The sequence below is a fragment of the Leptodactylus fuscus genome, chromosome 9, assembly GCF_031893055.1.
Source record: "Leptodactylus fuscus isolate aLepFus1 chromosome 9, aLepFus1.hap2, whole genome shotgun sequence".
NCBI classification, from domain to species: Eukaryota; Metazoa; Chordata; class Amphibia; order Anura; family Leptodactylidae; genus Leptodactylus; species Leptodactylus fuscus.
The window spans coordinates 85,336,255-85,358,417 of NC_134273.1; the positions used below are offsets into that span (position 1 = coordinate 85,336,255).

General features: G+C 43.2%; 1 protein-coding gene across 2 annotated transcripts in view; it reads left to right on the plus strand.

Annotated features, from left to right (window-relative positions):
* PLXNA1 (plexin A1) overlaps positions 1-22,163 on the plus strand; it is a 222,730-nt gene that overhangs the window by 36,556 nt on the left and 164,011 nt on the right. For both annotated transcript variants that reach the window (XM_075286115.1, XM_075286116.1), the window contains exon 3: positions 4,751-4,933. In XM_075286115.1, coding sequence (XP_075142216.1) covers positions 4,751-4,933 — 183 coding nt within the window. The remainder of the gene's footprint in view (positions 1-4,750; positions 4,934-22,163) is intronic.

Genomic DNA, 22,163 nt, shown 5'->3' on the forward strand with positions numbered 1-22,163 from the left:
CATTATGTACGGCACAGAGCCCCACATATTGTACTATCTTCATCTTATGTGTCCCCCCACTCAGCCTAAGTGCAACTAAGACTTCCGCACCCCCATATACCCCTTGATCTAGTCTTCTGTATATGGCAGCCAGGACTTTTTCTGTTTGATTTGTAAGATGTAGGGTGAGCGTCGCTGCAATCCCATGATGTCATCTTGATGTTATCATTTACATTTAGGTGCTTTTTGCCATATATCACAAATTGGTGACACCTCAGGTTATTACATGGGTACTAGGGTGACCTGTCCGCATACGCCAGGCTTCTCCTATACCCATGTGGTTGAGCCTCTTTCCCATCGCTCTCACATGGGTCACCCCGATGCTGATTTATGAAGCGGCCTCTAGTGACGGCATCCACCACCACCTCCTCTTCCTAACCATGTCCCAGTATTAATATAGTCACAGAGCACTTAATGGCAAGATGGATCTATGGATCAGTGCCAGGCTTCGTGTAGTACGCCATCCCCTCCTCCCTGTCTGCAACGCCAGCACATCATGAAAAGAGAAAGGCGTCTGTCCCATCGCTCTAATACATCACCCTTCCCTTAAAGGGGTGCTCCAAACTGCGTGGTTGATGTTGTGCTTTAATATCAAGGCGGTGACTGTCGCATTAAAGGATCCATTAAATATGTGATTTATATCTTCCCTGTATGGGCACTGTAATATCTGCAGGACACCCAGTGTCTGATGCCATATTGGCAGAAATGGACGTCTCGGGGCCTCGTATTGGCAGCAGAGAGTGACGTATAGATATTAATTATAGGGGGAAATGCGTTTTATTCTTGTCTTGCCACATCGGGGATTTACTGCACTGCAATGCATCGATCTGGAAGCTGAGTAAATGGCGTTGCGAGGGACAGTGCCATCCCTATTGGCAGGCAGCGCTGACATTTCTCCCTCTGGCCAAAGTGCTTCATTATCAGCACTTTGACTGCGTGCATAGCCCTGATCCACAGATACACATTATATCCCCGCTGCTGAGAGCAGAATATTACAGCGCTAAATATTATTATTTATCTGCTCTTTCCCAAGCTGCGTAATTTGCCGTCCCTCTGGATAAAGCCAAGTTTCCCCTCCGCTTCCCCCCCTCCCCGGTTGCACCTGCCAGAAAGCCCTTTGTATCATGCAAAAAAATAGTCTGGGAACAAGTAGGCCCGTGCAACCTGGCACTCCGCTGCAGCAGCCATGATAAATATTAGCCAAGCCGGGAGGCAGAGCAGCTGGGCAGAGTTGGACTGGCTCATCCGGTGAAATAAAGGGACAGTGAAGCCAGATAGATTTAACCCTTTCTGTGTCATAATGGCGTCTGCGTGACTTTAAATGGATTACAGTTTCAGGGTCCTTTTAGATAGGGCACACTGGAAATCTAATGCAAGTGAGGCACTAGAAGTGACATAAAATGAATACAGATCCCAGACCCTTAGACTATATCTTTGCAACTGTTAGGTTTTTCTTGGGATTGTCCTGAGAAATGGCCCTGGTCTCCAATGGGAGCCGTTCGCTAGCTAGTAGTGGAAAAAAGAAGCGAGATGACCTTTCTTGCTGCGGATTCCGTGGATGAATCAACTGTGGCGTTCGCTGCGTCCCGATTAGGCCCACTCATTTGGGCCTAATCCGGAGCAGAATGCCGCGATGGGATGCTGGTGCACTGTCGCGCGTAATGTTCACACATGGAATGCAAATTCCGCCATGTGACCATACCCTTAAACTAATATAAAGCCCAGGCTGGCCTCTCCTCATTCCTGCAGTCGTTCTTATTACGATCAGGTGCTGCCCCGGGACATTATATGTGGCAGCACCTGGGTGTGATGAAGTCTGCAGGAATGAGCAGAGATGAGTATTTGCTTCAGGTCGCAACGCCCGGTAGGGTTTGACAGCTTTTATGGTTTTCTTCTTTGTCTTTCGCAGATGTTATCAGAGAGTTGTCTAAGACATTGCTGCCTTGCTGTTCAGGGCTCTGGGACAGCTGGGTGACAACCAATGTGGGAATTGTAATTTTTCATGCATCACTTGGACCGTGTGCGTTTTTCTTATTCAGATTTTCTGCTTTTCAGTTCTAACCTTGACACCTGCCATCTGCCCTTTCCCCACGTCTGGAACGCCTCACTGCCTCCTTTTATCACTGAAATATATTGTTAAAAAAAAAAAATCCAGTTCGTGATTATCGCGCCTTTTGTTGAGCCTTAATTTCTCCTGTATTGAGGGAGCGGCGCTTTGAACTTTGGAGCAGGTGTTAAACTGAGCCTAGATGCCAAAATTAACCCTTGACGTGATAACTGAAAAATGTATTTAAAAAAACCAAAAAATTACCGTTCTAAATTTATTGCAGCGGCACTCGCTTTATGATAAATGTGGCAGAATCTTAGGGATTTTCTTCCGTTTCCTTACGCCACTCCTTAGCATGAATAAATCGGGCACGTTTTACGACTTGTAGCCACGCCCCCTTTTCTATACTTTTTAGCAAAAAGTGACAAACACAATATAATTTTATACATTATAAGTTTCCTGTATATCATGTATGCCATTTTCTTGGCACAGTTTGTATTCTATATTAACCGTTAACACTGTTCACATCTGTGCCCTTGTGTCTGTTGTTGTGGTTCGTCGAAGGACCAGAACAATGGACATACCGACCGCTAAAATAGCAGTGCCCGACAGATCCCATTGACTGTAAGGAGATTCATTGAGTGTCCATTCTTTTAAACTAAATATAAAAGGTCAGGTTTGGAGCCATTTTTAGCAACAATTCCTGCCTCCAGAACTGATCCTGGGATCTACCAGATCACTCTTGTTAAAGAGTTTCGGGGACTAAAATATTGATGACTCCTCCATAGGTTAGGCGATTGATGTTGTATAAGGGATGGGGGTGGGCCAACACCTGGAACCGCCACGGATCAGCTGTTCAAAGTGACAGTAGTTCTGTATTGGTATATGATGTCTTGTGACCGGTTTGCGTTCACTTATGCATCGGCGTCTCTGTAGAAGACTAAAATTGTCAGGCGAAAAAGTATTTCGACTAAAAACAATGGATACTTGACAGACCCCATTATAGTCAGTCGGGTCTATCGCGCTCCGTCTTTAAGTGTTAGTTATTTTAGTGTTCTGCCTGTCCCTAGATCTGGTCCCCTGATGGATCAGAACAACAGACAGCCAATGCTAGCGTGAGCCTAGTGTAATGTTCACATGACTGAATTTGCCGCTGGTTTTGAGGCGGATTCAGTCTAGTCTGTGTGGAATCTGTTTCCCATTGTTTTCAGTGGAGGCAGCGATGGCCGCTTCTTTATTCCAGATGCTGATGTCACATGCACAGGTATATGATGATATACAGACATGTATATGGGGCCACAGAGATGAACTAATTTTTTTTTTTTTAGACGCCCCTTGGAAAAGAAGTGACTGAAAATCTGAGGAGACTTTGAGGATTGTTCTTTGTTTGTATAAATAAAGTTAATTGAATAGGCCTCATTTAGGACTAAAGTGACCTTGTTGCCCACAGAGCTGACCTATCGCTAGTCACTTGTGCTAAGTTGCCCAAGTTAGTTGCCCACTCTGTGGGTTCTATGGGCAACAAGACCATCTTAGTCCTAAATGAGGCCTGTTCAATTAACTTTATTTATACAAACAAAGAAGAGTCTTGAGCGTTTCCTCAGATTACCGGTCACTTAGGCAGCCATTAATTGGGCTGTTTTCTCCTATAGTCACAGTTTTCACCTCATTATGTCCTTGTGCTACCGAGACGCGGGCAAAGGCATATTTAGAAGGGAAATGATTATTTTATTACGTACCCTGGGTTTCCTATCTGTAAGCCAATTTCAGATCTCTGCGGGGAGCCATTGTGGTACTAAAATGGCTGATATAATTATTAGTTTACAGACAGATCACTAATGGGGTTAATTCTGCTGGAAATTTTACATCCTCAGCTACATTTACCCAACGCCTTTCCTGGATCGCTGCTCCGCGTAGACGACAAGTTCTTTAAAGGGGTCACGCCAAATAACAAACTCGGCTCTGCTACATCTTTTATTTTCTACAAAAGAACAGACAAGAGGTCACGGACTTGGGCTAAGTTCACACCTCTATTGTGGTTTCCATTTTTCTAGTCCATCGGAATGGAAAAAAACGGACACATTCTGTCGAGTGAAACGATGGATGTGAACAGAGCCCAAACGACACCATTCACTGTATTGGGGGTCTGTCGAGGGTCCGTATTTTCGGCCATGCAGAAAGGAGAGGAGTGTGACACGTTTCCAGTACCTGTGACCAGGCGTGGCACTGTGGTTGGGAGCAGCCATGTTTTTATAATCCTGTAAATAAAAAAAAACGTTTTTTGTGAAATAACTATAAAAATTCATTAATCGGCAATACTAATCACAGCTGAGAGTTTGTAACAGTTTTGTCCACACAGAATTCGCTAGTTTCGTATGACCGTGACCACCCTGTAGCAAACCCTCATCTGCCTGCGCATGGCGTGCAGATTACCGCTAATCGGGGGTGGCACCTGTAACGGGGCAATCCGGCAATTACTGGTAGTCTATATGCTGTGGCTTGGACGTGTCACGTATGGGCCACCATTTCCAGCTGTCAAATGTATACAAGTATACACTGACAGCAAGGAAAGGTTTAGAAAATGTTTTTTAAAAACAAAACCCCCAAAAATCTGCAGCACCAAGTCTATTTTTTGACTAATTTTCTCTTCTTTGCTCCTTTTAGCCCCTGCAGATCGATGACAATTTCTGCGGTCAGGATTTTAACCAGCCTCTCGGAGGGACCGTCACCATTGAAGGGACGCCGCTTTTCGTCGACAAGGAGGATGGTATGACGTCAGTGGCAGCTTATGACTATCGAGGGCACACGGTGGTGTTTGCCGGGACTCGCAGTGGCAGGATGAAGAAGGTAAGCGTTCCGTCACACATGCATTGTGTGTTCGAGGCCGCTGCCTAGAATCCCTCCAATCGTTTGCTTGTGCGGATAGATTTGCATTATTGTAACAGTTTGGAGTATGCAAAATGGTCTCCTTTTGTCATGTCTGAGGCCGTTCGAGGACTTTGCAGGTTTCCCATTTGCTTAAAGCTCCTATATATTAGTGTTGCCAGGTTGTATTCGGAGGTTTAGGATATAACTGAGGCGCGAGGCACCATAGGCCTCATATGAAAACTGACCCTATAGCAACTGTTCACATTCCCTTTTATAAACTGCGGGATCTCTTGTGTTGAATTGGAGTTTTCCGCTCTCGTAATCCCTAAAGTCTGCAGCTTATAATATCACAGCGGCGTTGTAAGAGTCGCGGCTCATATCAGTCACCACATATGGATGGAAACGAAGGCTCTTGGCCTTGGAGATATGCGATATAATGTGGCGGTCGTCGGGGGCCGCACTGCCTGTCACGTCTCATTGAACAACACTAGTAGCGGCTGATAACGGAGAACAATAGAACCTCTTGCAGGTATGTAGTCCGTGTCGCTGCTGTTCCTCCCATCCTTTTTGTAGGATTTTGCGTTGCCGCTGACAGTCACTCCTAACAGGCGCTTTAGGATAAATCATAGAAAATTGCCTTTTTAGTATTCACAAAAAAAAAAATTTTAAAGGAAAAAAAAGGAACAAAACTGTTGATTTTTGAGGTGAGTGGCACGGAGCGTCTCCGCTAATCAGATCTGGGATGTGCCGGTAAGCCGGAGCGGCTGTCACTTCTCATTCTTCCAGTGACAGGTGTGGGCTCACGAGAACAATGCATTTATCAGGCTGACTGATAAGTGTGTGGGGGGGGGATTCGGAAATTTCTGACTTTTTTTCCCTCCTTTGTTCTCATCGCCCAAATATTCTGTCACGTCTCTGCTTTATTCGTCGCCGCGGCGTGTTTTGCGCGCAGATCCTGGAATATTATATTTGCTTGATTGGTTTTATACCGATTATACGACGATTTGGCAAATTCTGAAATCCAGAAGTTCTTCACATCTATAAGAAAGATCCATCCGGCGTTTGCTGTCAGAAACCATTGTGATGAGTGTGGGTATGAAGAGACGCCATTTAAAGGGATTGTTCACCTGCAGTCTGTCTTCTCTCTATTCGCTGCCGGGATATTCGTGATCTATTGTTCTCTGTTATCAGCCGTCCCACAGGGGGAGTTGTCAGATATCTGTCAGGAAACTTCCATGATGATTTCCTTATCTGCCAGAAACCAGTCAAATAAATGGGTGAAATATAGTATATTCGATCGAATACCTCAAAAGCGCCAGGGAAGGTGGGAGGGGCATCGACTTTTTACTGCCCCTCCCACCTTCCCTGGTGGTGGGAGGGGCATCGACTTTTTACTGCCCCTCCCACCTTCCCTGGTATATATACCTTTCGGTATATATAAGAAATTTACCAACAAAATCCAAAAAAATTGTGGCCTCCCCACTGCACAGAGACAATTTTAGCCTTCCAATTTGATTATGGACTCAGACCCCTTCAAGGATTCGGTGGTTGTCTTTATAACCCGGACATATTGTCTGCAGTTGGTTGGCTTCTTTCGCTCCATATCCGTGCGGAACGTGTTAAGGCGTCTTGCAGCGGGCCACGAGTGGGATTGTGGCGTGCTCGGCACATGCTGTCGCCAGGAAGCCTCTGCATAGCAGGAAAGCAAAATCTCAATATAGATCTGGCATTTAACCCAGCTGAGAGAAGCGCTAGGAACGCTGCGTGGCTGCAGATGGAAAGTATTGTCCTCTCCTGCTCTCTGCTTTCCCACTGATCATTTTCATTCCTAATTTTTTATATTTTTTTTTGTTGGGCGGGTCTAGAAGCGTTACAGCCGGCCAGTTCTTTTTGGAATCCTTTGAGTCAAAATATCATTGAAATTTTAGTTCGACAGAAAAAATTTATTTATTTTTTGTTTACAAAAAATTTTGTAAAATTATTTTTGTTAAATAATTGGGTGTTTTAATTGCGCTTCTGATTATTAAACTGGAGATGACGCGATTTTCTTCATTTGTATTCCGCATGTAGGCGTTTGTTTCTGATGGGAGTCGTATAAATTATATGTGGGTATAATTTATGTGTATTATAGGAGATGATGTAACGTAGATGCTTAGGTATCTGACGGATTCGGGTGTGGGGGGTTATTAGGTAGGATCGATACCTGATCTAAAGTGACAAGCAGTGACGGCTCTCGGATTTCAGCTATTGAGCTCTAAATAGCAGGTTTGTAATAGGTCTTTAGTGTATCCGAGCTATGGGGGGAGGGGGGTGACTGGAGATCAATGCGGAAAGTGAGGCAGAGACTGATACTTTCAATTATGAATCCAAGGAAATTTGATGATTGTTTTGGTATTCTCTTTCCCGACTCCAGTACTGTATTATTTTTCATGATTCTGCAATGGATTTCAGGAGAGGCCTCCGGTTACTAAGTCTTGTGTGCCCGGCATTTATAGACATTGGCTTATGGCCCATAATTACAGGGGAATTGTTTCTCTTATATTATTTCAATGTCAGGACTTGGGTGTGGTGAGAATAAGAGGGGTAAACTAACCTGAAATTTGTACATTCATTATATTCTTGTACATAGGAGCAGTATTATAGTTGTTATATTCTTGTACAGTATTATAGTAGTTATATTCTTGTACATAGCAGCAGTATTATAGTAGTTATATTCTTGTACATAGGAGGTAGTATTATAGCAGTTATATTCTTGTACATAGGAGGTAGTATTATAGTAGTTATATTCTTGTACATAGGAGTAGTATTATAGTAGTTATATTCTTGTACATAGGAGGTAGTATTATAGTAGTTATATTCTTGTATATAGGAGGTAGTATTATAGTAGTTATATTCTTGTACATAGGAGCAGTATTATAGTAGTTATATTCTTGTACATAGGAGTAGTATTATAGTAGTTATATTCTTGTACATAGGAGTAGTATTATAGTAGTTATATTCTTGTACATAGGAGTAGTATTATAGTAGTTATATTCTTGTACATAGGAGCAGTATTATAGTAGTTATATTCTTGTACATAGGAGCAGTATTATAGTAGTTATATTCTTGTACATAGGAGTAGTATTATAGTAGTTATATTCTTGTACATAGGAGGTAGTATTATAGTAGTTATATTCTTGTACATAGGAGCAGTATTATAGTAGTTATATTCTTGTACATAGGAGCAGTATTATAGTAGTTATATTCTTGTACATAGGAGGTAGTATTATAGTAGTTATATTCTTGTACATAGGAGTAGTATTATAGTAGTTATATTCTTGTACATAGGAGTAGTATTATAGTAGTTATATTCTTGTACATAGGAGTAGTATTATAGTAGTTATATTCTTGTACATAGGAGCAGTATTATAGCAGTTATATTCTTGTACATAGGAGTAGTATTATAGTAGTTATATTCTTGTACATAGGAGCAGTATTATAGTAGTTATATTCTTGTACATAGGAGTAGTATTATAGTAGTTATATTCTTGTACATAGTAGGCAGTATTATAGTAGTTATATTCTTGTACATAGGAGCAGTATTATAGTAGTTATATTCTTGTACATAGGAGGTAGTATTATAGTAGTTATATTCTTGTACATAGGAGTAGTATTATAGTAGTTATATTCTTGTACATAGGAGTAGTATTATAGTAGTATATTCTTGTACATAGGAGTAGTATTATAGTAGTTATATTCTTGTACATAGGAGTAGTATTATAGTAGTTATATTCTTGTACATAGGAGCAGTATTATAGTAGTTATATTCTTGTACATAGGAGTAGTATTATAGTAGTATATTCTTGTACATAGGAGTAGTATTATAGTAGTTATATTCTTGTACATAGGAGTAGTATTATAGTAGTTATATTCTTGTACATAGGAGCAGTATTATAGCAGTTATATTCTTGTACATAGGAGCAGTATTATAGTAGTTATATTCTTGTACATAGGAGTAGTATTATAGTAGTTATATTCTTGTACATAGGAGCAGTATTATAGTAGTTATATTCTTGTACATAGGAGCAGTATTATAGTAGTTATATTCTTGTACATAGGAGTAGTATTATAGTAGTTATATTCTTGTACATAGTAGGCAGTATTATAGTAGTTATATTCTTGTACATAGGGGCAGTATTATAGTAGTTATATTCTTGTACATAGGAGCAGTATTATAGTAGTTATATTCTTGTACATAGGAGTAGTATTATAGTAGTTATATTCTTATGCACACTCAGAGATGCTAATGACGGAGTTCCCCTTTAAATCTCTAGCCTCACGTGAGTTTCTGCTAGTTGTCTTTGCACATTCATCCTTGACATGGAAAATCCTCCAGTCGTAACCTCTACCAGCCCCACTTCCTATCTTGTGATGATGCAGAGCCTTGTGTTGTGCCGTCTTGGATGACAGCCAGCATCCACCATAGCTTTAGTGGAGGAGATACTTAATGCTGCATCATCAGTTATGTGATCGCCATGAGGCCGTTGGTGTAATCCCCACTCTTGATAACTGACCTCCCATGAGGACAGCCCAGGTGTTTACCGAAAGCTGAGCTCCTGAGCAGGCTGCTATGATAGGAGTGATGGTAAAAACTGAGAGAATTTGTGAAAATTCCATAAATACCATTATTAATGATTTAAAGGAATTCTCCAGGATTGGATAAATAAAGCTAATAGATATAAATAATGGCGTCCTCCGCTGGCTCTGTGTATTGTGCTGTGTAATTTGCCTCTGGATCTGATTTCCAGGGCCATGAAAGTCCTTAGAGAACATTGTACTCACCTCCAGGGGGTCCTGGGTCAAGGATGTGCTCAGTATGTGCTTGTTTCAATTAACTTTATTTATACAACCCAAGAACACTCTAACTAGTCTGCAAGGCACAGAAAACGCAAGGCAAGGAAACTTTTTGAGAAAGATTACTTATACTTCTTAGATTTCCATTCTATAATAATTTTTTTATATATTATTTTTGCATTAATATTGGTCATGGGCTGTAATGAAAGTAAGTGATTGCTAGCTCTTCTGGCTAGAGATGGCCATAGACCCTGGACCTAAGGATAGGACTAATGACAGCCAGACATCTTTATGTAGCGTCCCCCTCTGGTACGACTTGTAGTGTGCCAAGGACGGGCCCTCAAGAGCCGCGCTTGGTATAAAGCTCACATTATGCAGCAAACAAATGTCTGTTCACACATTTCGGCTTCTTGGGACATTAATCAATCACCGGGATCTGTCATGTTCTTACTGGAGAGGGGCCAGTGAGGATGGAGACGGGCAGCTGATCTCTTGTCTACTTTCTAGCTCCCTCTTAATGTCCTCTATTTTAGAGACGACACCACGGGGGCTTGGTATTAAAATGCCACCCCAGTGCTCATACAAGGTGGTGGGGGCGGCCATTTTATTTGTTTACTATATTACTATGGGTCACCACATGCCTCATTTTTTTAATGACTTGCTGTGCTTGATGTGAAACCACCGACTGTGGTCAAAGAAGTAACAAATTCTAAGTATAAAATTAATGATTTGATCAAATTTTGATTGTTAAAACTTAAATCTGTGTTGTAAAAATATCTGATTAATATAACAGCAGCTCCATCGAGGCCCTGCCCCCTCGTGCCATCGAGGCCCTGCCCCCTCGTGCCATCGAGGCCCTGCCCCCTCGTGCCATCGAGGCCCTGCCCCCTCGTGCCATCGAGGCCCTGCCCCCTCGTGCCATCGAGGCCCTGCCCCCTCGTGCCATCGAGGCCCTGCCCCCTCGTGCCATCGAGGCCCTGCCCCCTCGTGCCATCGAGGCCCTGCCCCCTCGTGCCATCGAGGCCCTGCCCCCTCGTGCCATCGAGGCCCTGCCCCCTCGTGCCTTCGAGGCCCTGCCCCATTGTGCCATCGAGGCCCTGAGCCATCGAGCCCTGCCTCATCCAGCCCTGCCCCATCCATCGAGCCGTGCCCCATCCATCGAGCCGTGCCCCATCCATCGAGCCGTGCCCCATCCATCGAGCCGTGCCCCATCCATCGAGCCGTGCCCCATCCATCGAGCCGTGCCCCATCCATCGAGCCGTGCCCCATCCATCGAGCCGTGCCCCTTTGAGCCCTGCCCATTTTTAACAGATTTATCAACAGGCCTTAGTAATCCCACGCAGTCTATGGACATGCTTTCTGGCCTGGTCCTGTCGTGCCTTTTGTCCATCTCATCTTGCACTATTAATCAGATTTTCTATAAGATATAACCTCGGGTTAAAAACTTTATTTTACAGCAATACAAAACAAAAATCAATGTGTTTCAGTTTTGTGTGAATTTTTTCCCCTTATCCTAAAATTTGGACGTTGTCCATTAAACATTTTTATTTTGTTTATTTCTTCTCCCCGGAGTCCTCTGACCTCCTGCGGTCTTCAGTCATTTTGGGATGACTTCATTTCCTTCGTAAACACATTACGGGGTAAACTTGAATATTTTTTTATTTTTCATTCTTTTTAATTTTCTCTCGTTTTTTTTCCTTTACCATAACCTAGCCTATAAATGGCAGCTTTGTCTCTGCAGCTTTTCCCATAATTCCAGAGCTGTCAGTCTATAGACCGAGGCAGAGAGAAGATGATTTAATGTCAGCGAAAGAGGGGAAAAAAAGACCTAAAAATAATTGCACTTCCAGTTAGTGACACAAGATTGATTTGTTTCTTAGTCCGTTAATTTGGAGCGGAAAGTCAGCATTGTAAAAGTGAAATCCCTTCCAGCTTATCCGTGTAATTGGCCTCCTGGCGGCCATATTGGAGGGATTTTTATTACCAGACTATTGTTTAAAGGGCTTGTTCAGAATGAGAAAAAAATTGCTGCTTTTGTTCACAAACAAGGCCCCACCTGTGTGCAGGGTATTATATCGCAGCTCCGTTGTAGTAGATGGGGTCAGGCTGCAATACCACATGCAGCCTGTAGCCAGGTGTGGCGCTGTTTTGGGATGAAAGCATCTTTATTTTTCAACCCCTTTAATATTCCCCAGGACTAGCCTGCTAGCTATGTCACGTGACTCCTCGAATGTCGTAACGAACTAAACAATCTTGTGTCGCTCGGATCTGTAAAAATAAAAATGTGAGCTATAATTCTGCACTCAAATCCGAAGCGTGAATGTTGTTGTACATTGAGACTATAAAGATATCTCCAGGGACGCTTTTCCCAGACTAAATACGCATTACATTATGTTTTTTTTTTTATTTTTATTTTTTTTCTTCCTTTGCACTCAGCGGCAGAATTTATCACCGAAGAAAAGGCTGAGGTTTTATGTTTTGTTTTTTTTTCTCCATGTAGAGAATTTTTTTCCCCTCTTATTCTAATATTTATTTTTAGCCCCACCCTCGTGACAAGCGCCCCCAGGGTTTACACTGATGAGCAGCTCGGTAATGGGCGGTGCTACTGAATGATTGACAGCTCCAGGTCGTCTTATGTTCTATTCTAGATCACTCTGCTGTATTTCTCTGTGTGTACAATGTAATTTTTGTCTGATTTTTTTTTTTTTTAAACCCACGCACAAGTTTTATGTCAAGGGTTATAACCCTCCGATGACACTACAGATTGTATGGGGTCACGCCAGGTTAGTGTCGGCAGACTGGCCTTCTGACACTGGCACGCAGACCCTTCTCACCCTCCGCCCCCGCAGATCTTGTACTATTGATTTTCCTAAACCCTCAGCAGTCCTTTCCGAGAACTTGACAGTGTTCTGCAATTGTAAGTGGGATGAGCGTTTTCTGGAATACTAATGGCGCTCTACCTGCTGTGGTCAGTGGTCAGTAATGGAATTGTCTTAGAGAAAGTCTTCAGCTAAATCGGATCATTAGGATTCAATCCAGGACCTTAAAGTTGTCGCCAAATGCCAACACCCCGGGCAGACTCCCATAGTTGCCTCGGAGTTGAGCGTGGTAAGTGACAACTCCAAAAACTGTGCACACAAAAGTTGGGGAAATTCCAAGAGTCAAAAATAGTTCAATGTGGTAATAGAAATAACGAACACAAAAGTAGCAAAAATATTTTTAAAAAATAAGAATATTTTTAAATTTAAAGGGATCCTATCATTAAAACTCATTTTTTTTGTCCTTAGCATGTAGAAAGGTTATTCTTCTCCTACTTATAGATGTCTTCTCCGTGCCGCCGTTCCGTAGAAATCCTTGGTTTTCGTTGGTATACAAATGAGTTTTCTCGCAGCACTGGGGGCGGGCCCAATGCTTCGAGAGAAATCTCTTCAAACTTCTAGGCCTCTGGTAGCCGACTGCGCATGCCTGCCAGCCACAAGAAAATGGCCGCTTACAATTCTGTGTAAGCGGCCATTTTCTTGTGGCCAGCAGGCATGCGCAGTCTGCTTTGCCCTAGGCCCAAAGCCTAGTACTTTGAACACCACTCCAGAAGAAAACACGAAGAGAGCCCGTTCATAAAGAAGATTGAGGCGGTGCTGGAGAGTTCTCTCTCAGCATTGGGGACGCCCCCAGTGCTGTTTGAGTGCTGGGGCCCGCCTCCAGTGCTGCAAGAGAACTCATTTGCATACCGACGAAAACCGGAATTTCTACTGAACAGCGGGGCGGAGAAGACATCTAAAGGTAGGAGAAGAATAGACTTTCTTAAAAGGCTATTTCTACATGTTAGGGACAAAAAAATGGAGTTTTAATGATAGGATCCCTTTAAGCCTTTTTCTCAGGACAATCTTTTTGGTAGAACTGGTAAAACTTATTCCCAGATAATACCGTCACTTTTTGATAACATTGTGACGCGTTATGAGGCAGCGTTGATTCCGTCCCAGTTATTTTAGTTCAGTATTTCGCCCAGTGGAAGATGACAGACTTCCTGAAAGCATCTTGTTCCTATAGATAAAGTTTTCCAGGCGACGTCACGCAGGGAAGATGGAAGTGATTCACAGTTTTTGGAAGTTGTGGATATTTAGGAACAGGAATTTGGTAATGAAAAGTCATTTCCGGGACCTGGGTGGGTGAGATCGCTCCGGACACGGACAGGAAGCCATCTTCTGCCTTTATCAGCTTCATTTGTTTCATTCTGTCTGTCTGTTTGGTATGTAAAAAATGTGATGTTTTGTTGCCCGTGATGTGGGATTGTGCTGGGAACATAAATGTGCGGGTTCATGGAAAGAATTTGTCACATAGTGGGGTTCTTTAGAGTGTGGTTTTCTTAGGACTTCTCTTGTGCTGCACCGGTTTTGTGGAATCCACTTGCTCCAGGTCAGTCAATCCCAGTTTTAGGCAAACCTCAAAAACACATTTTCTCGAGGCCTTTGTCACATAACCATAGTCCATAGGTATCCTGACCTACCGATAGCTCCACTCCACTCCGTCCTTGACTAGCTAGAGTGTCAGCTCTTGTGATCGGGGTCCTCTCTCCTGTAGACTGTCCGCTGTTATAGGCAGGCTCCTCTCACTTGTGTCAGCCTTTTTGGGCAGGGTCCCATCTCCTGGATAGTATCAGCTCTTATGATCGGTGTCCTCTCTTCTATAGAGTGCCCATATATATCAGACTCTCCTCCAACCAGTGGCATATAAACGAATAGATTCCCTCTATCACACCCCAAAATAAATACAGGCCTCACACCAGACCCTAAATAAAATAGAGACCCCAGGCCGCACCTCAAACCCTCCAGGTCAGGCCCGCCGCAGGCCACATCCGATTTGGGTTTGTGGTGCACCCATGGGAAGTCGGCCCGGCTCTTTTTGGGGAGATTTCCAGATATCTAGGGAGCGTTGACAAGTACTTTCCCATGGAGGTCACACTTTTTCCTCTACTGTATCAGACTTTATGTGATGGCTATAAATTATTATTTCCGCCATGATTAGGCCGTGTAATAATTCACTCGTCTAGCCGAAACGGAAGCCTCCCCTTCCCCTTACGAGCGGGACCTTCTAAAAGCCACTTCTGGGTCTGTGTCGTTGTGTAACTGCCACCACAAACCACAGCTCTGAGGAAATGAGCGAGGGCCGCGCGGAGCGGAGTAACCCATACCCTTCCTGTGTGGCGTCTGCTGGGCCATTACGTTGCGCTCTTGTGAGGACCTCCAGATTTTATCGCTGTTTAATTGATTATGAGGAAAGAAAGAGAGAAAAAAAGGAAAAAAGTTTTATTGCCGAGAAGATCCAGTAAATGGCTCCGGCGGAAAACGGCCGCTGGATTCCCTCCCCTCCCCCTCTGGTCTGTTACCACAGCTTCTACAACCGCACCGTAAATGTCATGAATTTTTATTACCCTATTTCATCTCACTTTGTGTCCTCATAAAATTGGGACCAATGTATTGTGTTTTTTTTTTTCTCGCCTTCTTCTCCTTTGATCCACTGGCTTGAAATAGTCACCGACTAACAGTAGCGGCAGCCATTTTGTAGGGCCGTTTATGAAGATGTGGCTTACCGTATGGGTCAATCAAACCCCCTTGACCTCTCTGGTGGCCTCTTGTACCTCCTTATTTTAACCGTTTCATTGATTTGGGCTGGTTTTGCGCTCTGATTTCCCAGCGTGCGTTGCGAACCCCTTTAAGAAATTGCCATTTTTCCTGTTTCTTTTTCTTCAGGTTTTCTTTACACATTCCCATGCTTCCTGTGGTTTTTGTGTTTTGGTCCCCCCCACGCCTCGCACTCCCCCCTCATTCCCGCCCTGTTTGCGTTTCGTGTTTTTGTGTAATACGTAGCAGATGTGAGTCGGCGCACATGTATGTGTGTGTGTATTTATGTCTCTGGCCAGTGTAACAATACCGCCTTGTTGTATTATTATGCGCCGTCGCCTTTGTTGTGTGCAGGGTAATTGCCATTTAGCTCCATAATAAGCCAAGGGTGAGTGAAAATATGCGAGGTTTAGGAGACTGGCGGCCATTTTAAGACCGGGGGGAGGTGTTTATGGGTACAGCTTGCATTTTTACTATACGCACTACATCACGGTACACTGACTGACTCAAAAACTTAAATGGGTTTTCTGGCCAGTAACATAGAATTTTTTAATAACAAAAAAACCCAAAATGTGTGCGTGGTTCCAGCCTTAAGAGGGTTGTCCGGTTAGGTTTTTTTTTTTTTAATAGAGAAACAAAAAAACACATAAAAAAAAACTAAGTGTGACTCCAGTGTTAAAGGGGTCGTCCGGCAAGCAATATATATATATAAAAAAAAGAACAAAAACAAAGCAAAAAAAACACAGATCCATTGCTGCTCCTGTTCCGCCACTTTCTGGTTCCCCTATTCCTCTACTTCCTGGACACACAGGAAGTGCCTGCTCAGCCAATCACTGGCCACAGCCGTCAATCGCCTCCAGTCAGTGACTTCCTGTGTGACAGGAACCAGGAAGTAAACAATAGAACCCAGGACTGGGCCCGGTTTGGGGCAACAGGGAATCTGTCAAGCCATTATTATCACTTTAGAATTATTTTTTTTATTCTAGTAGGCTTTTTTTTTTTTTTTTTTTTAAATAAATTGACTGGACAATTGTTTTTTTTTTTTCAGGATGTTAGCCAAAGGGGGCACCACAAGTTATTTAATTTTATGACTAATTTTACTACATATTAAGAAAAACCGTTTTCAGGCTCGCCGGTTTAATTTGCGACAACATTGCCACAGTTTACAGGGTAGAACGCGAGACTCCCAAGAAGCTTGTAATGACTTCCCCTTTAAATCCTCCCGGCCATTGTTGTAGGTTGATTCCGCAGATATTTTCCGCCTTTTGAAGTCACGTTTATGGCGGGGAGAAAGGTGTAATGGGCGAACATTTGTTTTTAATTTGTGTTTTAAACCGTTTCTATTTTCTCGTGCCATAAAATATCAGCATTTCAAAGGCCCCGCAAATTAATTGAATTCCTTTTATCTGCGGAGGAACGCGTTCTGCTCTTATAGGCCGGTAATGGCTTATCACATCGCTTTTATAGTCCTTTTGTTGGAGCTCAATGCCGAGCGCTTGTGTGTTTAATTTTTTTACTTTTTTTTTTTTTTACGTAGTGTTTTTTTTTTGTGTATTTTTTTTATTTTATATTCCCTGTCCAATTTTGATTCCATCTGAACGTTACCTGAAATTTTAATTACTATCTGGGCGATTGGATCTTTTATTAAACCGCACTTTTAACCAGCCTACAAATGTCATTTTAATTTGTTTACGTGAGAGACTGCGACGATTTATAATTTTCTGTAATGTAAATGGTTTCCGGGCTGGAGAACCACTGGAACGCTTGTTGTAAGCTGTCGAGCGCTGGCGGCCATCTTAGCAGTAATGTCAGCATTCGCCGCCGTTGTTTGATAGGGAGGAAGGCTATTGTTACCCTGGAGATACATGTTAGGATATAAAGGGAGTCCTGTCTTTGACTTAAAACGTTGCACATAGACACCAGATGCGGTTTGCTTGTCTTATTGTTGTCATTGCTCTTGCTTGCGCGCTTTTCTGCGTACTTTAGTGCTGTTTTTTTTGTCTTGTATGACTATTTCTTGTTGTCTGCCATCTTGCTTTCTTGCAGATTCCTGTGATTCTCTTTCTTACCCACCAACCCCTTTGCTAACAACTTGCTCGCCTGCTAGGTCTTAATCACTTATCTTTGTTACTTGCCCACCCTTTTCATAACGTGCTCTTGGTTGCTTGCGCTCTTATTTGCTGACTCATTTTACTTTATTGCTGTATCATTTGCTCATTTGCTTTTTTTTTTACTCTTTTTTTGCTTACTTTTGCTCACTGACTCATCTTGCCTTATTGCTCTCCAGTTCTCCTGGTTGTTCTTGTGCTCTCTTGCTTGCTTATATTTTATCTCTTGCTTACTCTGTAGTCCCTAGCTCACTTATTTGCTCGTGTTCCCTTTCCTTCTCTTGCTAGCTCATTCTACCTTGCCTTCTCTTGCTTGCTCGTGCTCCCTTGCCTTCTCTTGCTTGCTCGTACTCCCTTGCCTTCTCTTGCTTGCTCGTACTCCCTTGCATTCTCTTGCTTATGCTACCTTGCCTTCTCTTGCTTGCTCGTGCTACCTTACCTTCTCTTGCTTGCTCGTGCTCCCTTACCTTCTCTTGCTTGCTCGTGCTACCTTACCTTCTCTTGCTTGCTCGTACTCCCTTGCCTTCTCTTGCTTATGCTACCTTGCCTTCTCTTGCTTATGCTACCTTGCCTTCTCTTGCTTGCTCGTGCTACCTTGCCTTCTCTTGCTTGCTCGTGCTACCTTGCCTTCTCTTGCTTGCTCGTGCTACCTTACCTTCTCTTGCTTGCTCGTGCTACCTTACCTTCTCTTGCTTGCTCGTACTCCCTTGCCTTCTCTTGCTTATGCTACCTTGCCTTCTCTTGCTTATGCTACCTTGCCTTCTCTTGCTTATGCTACCTTGCCTTCTCTTGCTTGCTCGTGCTACCTTGCCTTCTCTTGCTTGCTCGTGCTACCTTGCCTTCTCTTGCTTGCTCGTGCTCCCTTGCCTTCTCTTGCTTGCTCGTGCTCCCTTGCCTTCTCTTGCTTGCTCGTGCTCCCTTGCCTTCTCTTGCTTGCTCGTGCTCCCTTGCCTTCTCTTGCTTGCTTCCTTGTTCCTTTGCTCTCCCTTGCTCTTTCTTGCTCTTGCTTCTTTGCTCTCGCTTGCTTGTTCCCTCTTGCCTTCTCTTGCTTGCTTCCTTTCTCTCTTGCTCCCTTGTTTAATCTTGCTTCCTTGCTCCTTTGCTCTCTCTTTCTTGCTCTTGCTTCTTTGCTCTCATTTGCTTGCTTGTGCTCTCTTGCCTTCTCATGCTTGCTCCCTTGCTGTCTTTATTTTCTTGCCTGCCTCCTTGCTTTGGCTTGCTTTTTTACCTCCTGCTTGCTTATGCTCTGCTCTCTTCTCTTGGTCACAGAGGCATCAGATTGTGGCCTCCCTTCTATTGCCAGCATGTCCACTTATTGAGCTTCTGCTTCCCGATTTGCTTTTGCTTGCTTCCTATTTCGCTTGCTCTTGCTAGTTTCTGCTTTCCCTTTGCTTTTATGGACTTCCCTTCTCCTGTGCACATGCTCACTTGCACTTACCTTAGGCCCCAAATCAAAATCTGTACCAAGACCCTCAACTAGCCTGGGGCCTGTATACTGCTAGCCCACTTGCGCTGGCTCCTTTGTGCACTCTTAGGCCAGGGCTGGGTGTGACTGCTCCCCATGCACGCCTATAGATAAACCTCTGCTTCCTCACTTGCTCGCTTGCCAGTATAGAATGAAAATTTCCCAACTTTAGTAGTGTAAAGATGAGACGTGAGTGTGACCTCTGAGGGTGTGATGGTGAAAGGTCGTATTCGATTACATTTTATGTCACACAGTAATGGCGGCCTTAGCGGTCAGGAACATCGAGGTGAGTTTATCCAGTCTATTACATGTCATGTAGCGTCCCTGCACCCCCTCCCCAATAACTTGTATATGAATGTGTGAGATTATTCTAGTCTATAGGTCACCGACTTCCCTTGCATCCTATATGGCGTCTATATTAAAGTCATAATGCGCCATTCATATTCCACCCCGCAGCTGCTGGAGCCGGGACAGTCGCTCTGTGTCCACCTTACATTGTACCCTGCCAAAAGCCTGATGTCATTTGCCATATTTATCCAGCCGACCCCCGGGTGAGGGGTTACCTTGAGGGCAGCCAGTTGCAGGGGGCTCATCATGTCTGGGACAGGATCCTTAAGGTTTTCTGAGGCTTCTTCAATTTCCCTGGCTGTGCAATCTCTGCAGAGTGGCAATAATTCATCCTCGCTGTATATTAAAGGTGACCTTGCTTGTCAGCTGGGAAGAGGCCAATGAGCAGGTTATTACTTCCTGCCGCTAAGCAGTCCCATTACACTATTAATAAAGATTGTTTTTACTTGAGCCCTGCTATTGATAGGGTTTCCCTCCCATAATCCCATGCTCTACGGCTCCCTATCAAACCCTCTGGTCAAATGTACGAATTGTCTCATGTTTCTGGTTTAGGAATAGAATTCTAGAAGTTCAGTAAAGACTGACACAATATAATAAGAGAGTGGAGGAAATGTAGATTACAATGTACAGGGGCAATACTAATTGTAATTGCTCTTATGACCATTAATTATAATACCACAAGACTATTATAACAGAGAGCAGCCCTTGTACGGCCTAAGAGGCTGCAAAAATGAGGCATGTGTCCCTAATAGGCATAGTAAATGGGTATTCACTCAGTTCCCCTAAAATAAAAAGCCGCCCTCGTGACTAATCCCATGACAGAGCCACCGCAAATCTCTATGACTATAATAAGGATTATTATCTACCAAGGCCATTCTCTTAGTGTGGGAGATCCGGGCGCTGGTATTTCAGTGTGACCAACATTGCACAACTTGTGATAAAACACAGACCGCAAACTTGGCTGTCAAACTTCTTTAAAGGGTTTTTTTTTTATTTTTGGAGGGGGGACATGACAGTTCAGTGCCCCAGTTCATGTATCTATCTATCTATCTATCTATCTATCTATCTATCTATCTATCTATCTATCTATATTAATCTATTATTTTTTTAAATTATTATTGTTTTATTTTTATTTTTATTAAATTGGTTCAAAAAATTCACCATTTATGGGCCCTTAAATTTCAAAAACATTAAATGATTCCATTTAAAAATTGGATACATTTTCAGGGCGCAGGTTTTTTTTTTTAAGGGGTTGTCTGCTGTGGAAAACTTTTTGCTAAATTTATTAAAAACTTAAACCTAAAAGAAGCAATAATCATGTCATCAATCCCAACATCTTTTTTTCTGATGCTACCTGGGTTCCCTGCCGCTCTCTCGACACACAGGAAGTGACCTCTCAGCCAGTCGCGAGCCTCGGTGGTGGCACGCCCCCTGAGCGACACTTCCTGTGTGTCAAGAGGATGCAGGAAGTAGAGGCCCCCTGCTGGTTCTGGTGAGTATTACACCTGAAAAAGAACCATTAAAGGTTGAGCCTGGTACTGTAGGTCCCATTAGAGTGAACAGAGCTCAGCTGCAATACCACACACCACCTGTAGACAAATATGGCGCTGTTTTTGATTGAAGCCTAATTCTGTACAACCCCTTAAATTTTGGCGTCTGAATTCATCCTGGCATCTCGTCTGGTCTGCATTAATTGAATGTTTTTGGTTTTTTCAGTGCTTGATGTATTAATAAGGCCATTAGCGTCGCTAAACCCATTTACGCTGCAGGACATATGGCAATAAGAGTAGATAAAAACAAATGTGCTGTAACCAATCAGATTCCAGTTTAATTAGCACAGAATAATAATGAGAGATACCTGATTGGTCGTCACGGTCGAAGTACTGCCGTCTCCCCGTTATTGCCGCCAGGCCGTACGTCAGCCGTGCCCTGCTATAAGATCAGGTGCGGGCGACTATTCTAGTTTATTGCTGCCTATGGTGACAGGGTTAATAATAGCCCAGGATGAGAAGGGTGAGTGGCGTTGCCTCGTGTGTGTGGCGGTTTGTTGACTGCGGTGCGCTAGTGAAGGGCTCGGGGAAAATAAGGGAATATATGAAATGATAAATGTTGTGTAAGTGGATGTCACAGAATTAATTCCATTTCAGGGCCTGTCGACAGCGCAGAATCCACTTGAGTTTGTCTCTCGCCGTTTATAATGTCACTGAACTCTACAATGAAATTATTTGGCAGTAATTCAAGCCGCTGCGCGCGTTCAGCTCTGCTGTACTAACCTAGAAGTGCCTGCCAGGGCCGAATCTTCCAACATACCCACCGGGGGGGCGCAATGCTCTGCAGTCACCAGTGAGCCGGAGTCTACTCTGCAGATCTGTCCTGTGACTAATGTAGGATTCTGGTTTATTATTTTTCTAGTTTCAGAATTCTGAACATTTGAAAACCACATAAAATAAAATGTTTATATGGCGGCGGAGGCGGCGAGCGTGTTATTAGTGTATTAATAATGGTAGAGGGAGTGCGTTCACTAGTGCTCGCTATAGGAGTCTGTGTGTGAATGAACAATGGATTTACTGGAAGTGGACTGTTTATATAGGAGGGTAGTGTGACCAATGAAAGGAATACCGCCTGAGGAATCCTACCGCCATAATGACCTAGTACATAAATCATTTATACCGCAGATGATAATATGGCGACAGTATTATAGAAGTTATATTGTTGTACATAGGAGTAGTATGATAGTAGTTATATTCTTGTACATAGGAGCAGTATGATAGTAGTTATATTGTTGTACATAGGAGTAGTATTATAGTAGTTATATTCTTGTACATAGGAGCAGTATG